This window comes from Terrapene carolina, unplaced genomic scaffold, assembly GCF_002925995.2.
Source record: "Terrapene carolina triunguis isolate 2854851 unplaced genomic scaffold, T_m_triunguis-2.0 Scaffold232, whole genome shotgun sequence".
NCBI lineage: Eukaryota > Metazoa > Chordata > Testudines > Emydidae > Terrapene > Terrapene triunguis.
The window spans coordinates 10,619,076-10,623,753 of NW_020664583.1; the positions used below are offsets into that span (position 1 = coordinate 10,619,076).

Genomic DNA, 4,678 nt, shown 5'->3' on the forward strand with positions numbered 1-4,678 from the left:
TTTAATTTCTAGTATTTATCATTAATAAAAAGAGGCGTAATAAGAAAATGACAGAAGAAAAATGCAGAGAATAAATATTTCATGGTATGTAAATAGTTTAAAGTCCTCGCGTCACGTCAGTCTGTGTCAGCCGGCCTAGTAACCAGACTGTTTGCTCCAGGCCGTGGCTGCGAAGTCCCTGTTCTAGCACCTCCTGGACTTAGCAGCCCCATTGGTCTGGGGGTGTCTGAGTGCATTTGCACTGTCCGCTGGCCCTCCCCAGGCTCCAGGAGATGGCAAAGGGCAGTGTCACGGCTGAGGTAGTACATGGCGAGTCCTCGGGCCTCTCAGCAGGCAGAGTTTGGCAGCGGCTGAGCTGGCACCTGTGTCCAGGGCTGTGCATTCAGAAGGGCTCTGGAGACGTGGCTGGCTAATGGAGACTGGTTCAGTGAAGCCCCCCAGGGGGCACTGTGCAGAGATCAGACTAGTCTCAGCCCAGCTCTGGCTGGCTTCAGGGGGTCGGGATGCCTCCGCACTCGGCCTTTCTTGCTCTCCAAGGAATGCTGCCACTTCGGGTTCCAGGCCTTTTGCCGCTGCCTCTCCTGGTGCCGGAGCGCATTGCAATACTCGTCCAGGCTGGTGCCCGGTGCCCCCGGGGTCCGCGGGTAGCCCTTGTACTGGAGCTGTACGGGCATGGCGCTCAGGTGGCTGCCTCCCTCCTCGGCACCCTTGCTCCGTTTGGCCCCCATAGCCTCGTGGCCAATGACACGAAGGCTGTAGTGCGTGAGGGGGCGGGAGAAGGAACGCTCCACTGCCTGGCACTGATAGACTCCAGCATCCTCTCTCACCAGCTGGCGGATCAGGAGTCCTTGCTCCAGGATAGAGAAGCGGTCACCGGTCCTCACCTGGGGCAGACACAGGGAGGGGTCAAAAGCAGAGCGCCCTGAGATGCTACCCATGGGCTGTTGCCATGGAGCCAGGGCTGCAGCTTGTGACATGCTCTGCTCGTCAATCGGGGATGGTGGCGTTGACTGTGCCGGCTGAGCTGCTTGTGCAATGGGCCAGGCTCCAGCCTGGGCAGCGTCCCCCCGTCCTACCCCCTCTGAGGGACTGGGGAGGAGCGTGGGAGTCTGGCCATACCACTCCCCATGATTTAGCTTTTCCCTTCCCCAAGTACCTCATCCAGGGCTGCCTCCCTGCTGCGCTGCACGAGCCACCGAATGGCCGTCTGGGGAGAGCGCGCCAGGCACTCGAGGAAAGTAGTGTTGTTCTCCACCCCAAATACCAGTTTCTCTTCAGTTGCAGTAACCCCTGCAAGGGGGAGAGCAGATCATGTGCATGTGGGGGAGCAGAGTCCTGCTGCATCAAGTCTCTCCACACCCTGAACCAGCATCCCCCCTTCCCCAGCCTCTCTAAACCAGCCCCACAACCTTTGCTGCTCTAATCCTCTGGAGCAGCCCTGCCCCATCTGCTCCAGTGTGCGGGGCGCACACTGGGTGAGAGAGTTCCACGTTCCGGCTGAGCCATCTCTGGCTAGAGCGCCACGCGTGTGCAAAGTACTCTAGCCAGTGGGGCAGGAGGACAGAATTGTAATTGGCAATGATACAACCACCTTTTGCTGCATGAAAAGGGGCCTGGGTGTGTGTGAAGTGACTTGCTGTATCTCGTCTTTGCACACACGCAGCTGGCAGTGCCCAGAGCACAGGCGGAGGGCACGCTGTTTGCAGAGCTGCGTAAATCCCAGCTTTCCCGGCCTGGCACGCTAACAGAGTGTCGGGCTGACGGCGCGCCGGGGAGTGACTGGAAGGGGAACAGCATTTATGGAAATGGAGCTGGCCATCCCAAGGTACTCTGCTCTGCTCACTGTTTGCTGGTTAATTACCCAGCCCCATGTCAATGGCCACCTGGCACTAGATCTGCTCACACCCTGTGCCCTGGAACTGAGCTGGGTTCAGTTTTGCAAGCAACACTTCCTGGGGGAAGCGTGTTGTCTAAGGTGACTGTACAAGCCTGGGGGTGGCGCTGCTGTGCGTCTGCTGGGGATAGCTGCTCCTGTACATTGCTGCCAGCATTGGGGAGGTCCTTCCTGGGGCTATCAGCACCCCAGTGCTCAGCCCACTGCATGGTGCAGTGGTACAGTGTGCAAATGCACCATGATGTGGCTTTGGTGAAATGTCTTCATCACGGGATGGGATTGCCCTGCCCATGGCCAGTCCTGCTAGAGGCACCCGAGGCATGCCGGAGTTTCACCTGCTCCCTCCTCCATGGCTGAAGAGAACAGCCCATGCTAGGCAGCATGCAGCCGCTGGGAGAGGGGTGCCGCAGTGGCTGATTCTCACCCGCTGTGGTGTCCTGGCACTGACTGACCGGGTCGGCCTTCAGCGCACCCTGGCAGCGAGCTCGCCTGTGGGGAGGGGAACGAGACAACGCACTCAGTGAGCCAGGTGCCTGCTGCAGGGCGTGCATCAAATGGAGATTTATTGATGGGTCTGTGGGGGGCTCAGGCTGGAATAGCAGGAGGCTGCAGGGCTGGATGGAGGGGCATTGGCAGGGCTTGGGGGGAGGGGGGCTCAGGGCTAGAATAGCAGGGGCTGCAGGGCAGAATGGAGGGGCATTGGCAGGGCTGTGGGGGCTCAGGGCTGGAATAGCAGGAGGCTGCAGGGCTGGAGGGAGGGGCATTGGCAGGTGGGTGTCTGGAAGGCCCCAGACAAGAACAGACAGGGGCTGCTGCGGTTCTGTATTTTTGACTTGGGTTGATTGTGAGAAGCCAGTGCAATGTCTGGTCCAGTGAGTAGTGTCCATGGCCCCTGGGCAGAGGCTCTGGACTGCAGGGTGTGTAACCAGCTCTGAATTCCCTCTTCCCACCTCCATGCAAACAGCCAGGAACGGTGGACACTGTGTGAAGGAAGCAGGGCTGGGCTCACCTCTTCTCAGTCAGCCGGTAGGGGCTGCAGCCCTTGCCATCCCAGGTGCAGTAGGGGTCTCTGGCCAGGCAGCAGTCCGTGCAGTCTTTGCCGTAGAGCTCGCAGCGGTACAGGGAGAGCTGGACCAGCCCATGGGTGCTGCTCACAAACAGCTCCTGCTGCTCATGGAACCAGAACGGCTGTCAGCACCCCCGGCTCCCTTTCCATGGAAGAGTGGCGTGCAGGAGCCTGGGTGCAGGGCTGGACCCACACCTCAGCTCCTAGCTAGTAAAGGAACCAGCTATTCTAGCTCTTCAGAGACTAGTGCAGGGAGTGGGCACCTGACTCAAATTGGGGCACTTTGACACATGTGGACTTGGGCAATGCCACTCCTGGCACCATGCAATGGGGGGCCTGACCCAGCTGCAACTGGGCTGCACCACACCTGGCCCCTGGTGCCCTGGAGTGGGGGATCCTGTCCCACACAGCTGCAGCACGTGAATGTCTGCATTAGCATGTGGCTCCTGGCCGGAGAGCCTGGGTGTCGCATCCTTGTCTTGCAGGGTGTGATGGGCCCTGTACAGGGCTTTGTGAATGGTCATTAATGAGGCCTTACCCGCTTTGGTGAGAACTGCATGTCCAGGATAGGAGACGGCACCTAGAGGAGAAAGGACCGCACTGGAGCTTGGGTAGATCTTTGCCCAACTTCCCAGCTGAGTTCAGCCATGGCAGCCCCAGCTGGTCCACTGCTGGATCCCCCACACTCGCCCTGCTTTGCCAGTGCACCGCCAGCCTGACGTACCCTAGCCCCTGCTATTCTAGGATTGGCCCTGTGCTTGAATGGGTTAAATTCCAGCAGGAAATGGACAAGGGGTCAGGATCCAGCGCCAGGCTCTGTGTGACCTTGGGCAACTCACTGAAGCTACTCTGTGCCTTAGTTTCCTGTTTGTGCAATGGCGGTAACAGCACTGCCCCTGCCTCTGACTGAGGGTGAGGCCCTCTGAGACTATAGCAGTGAGGCTCTGAGCCTCCAGGTGGAGGAGCCAGGCTGCAGCCTGCAGGACGTGGTCACCCCACACCCTGGGCTGGCTGTGGCATGCCATTGCATGAGCTCAGGGGCGGCGAGTTGTATGGGCCCGTAGTGTCCAGGCTCCAGCAAATTCAGAGCCCACACCCAGCACCCAAACTCCCTCACAGAGCCCACACCAGCACCCAAATCCCCTCCCGCACCCAGCACCCAAAACCCCTCCTGCACCCCATCCCATCCCAGAGCCCGCACCCAGCACCCAAACTCCCTCCCAGAGCCTGCACCCATCCTGTACCCAAATTCTCTCCCAGAGCCTGCACCCCAAACCCCCTCCTGCACCCCAACCCCCTGCCCCAGCCCAGAGCCTGCACCTAGCACCCAAACTCCCTCCCAGAGCCTGCACCCCTCCTGCACCCAAACTCTCTCCGAGAGCCTGCCTTCCAACCCGCTGCCCCAGGTCAGAGCCCACACCCCTCCTGCACCCAAACTCTCTCCCAGAGCCTGCCCCCCAACCCGCTGCCCCAGCCCAGAGCCTGCACTCAGCACCCAACCTCCATTCCAGAGCCCACACCTCACCTGCACTCCAGCCCCCCTCCCCCCCCACCCCCACCCAAACTCCCTCCCAGAGCCATAGGCAGGTGTGTGTGGGGGGAACGGGGGGGGACAGGATTTGGACTGGTTCTGGGCACCACCAAAAATTCATAGACTCATAGACTTTAAGGTCAGAAGGGACCATTATGGTCATCTAGTCTGACCTCCCGCATGATGC

The 4,678-nt window shown here is 60.0% G+C and overlaps 1 protein-coding gene across 1 annotated transcript in view; it reads right to left on the reverse strand.

The window, feature by feature from the left end:
- LOC112110608 (semaphorin-3D-like) overlaps positions 1-4,678 on the reverse strand; it is a 40,812-nt gene continuing 36,134 nt past the window's right edge. The window contains exons 13-17 of the mRNA XM_029912575.1: positions 3,499-3,540; positions 2,904-3,082; positions 2,319-2,383; positions 1,157-1,290; positions 1-884 (exon numbers count right to left, since the gene is read on the reverse strand). Coding sequence (XP_029768435.1) covers positions 459-884; positions 1,157-1,290; positions 2,319-2,383; positions 2,904-3,082; positions 3,499-3,540 — 846 coding nt within the window. The 3' untranslated portion in view covers positions 1-458. The remainder of the gene's footprint in view (positions 885-1,156; positions 1,291-2,318; positions 2,384-2,903; positions 3,083-3,498; positions 3,541-4,678) is intronic.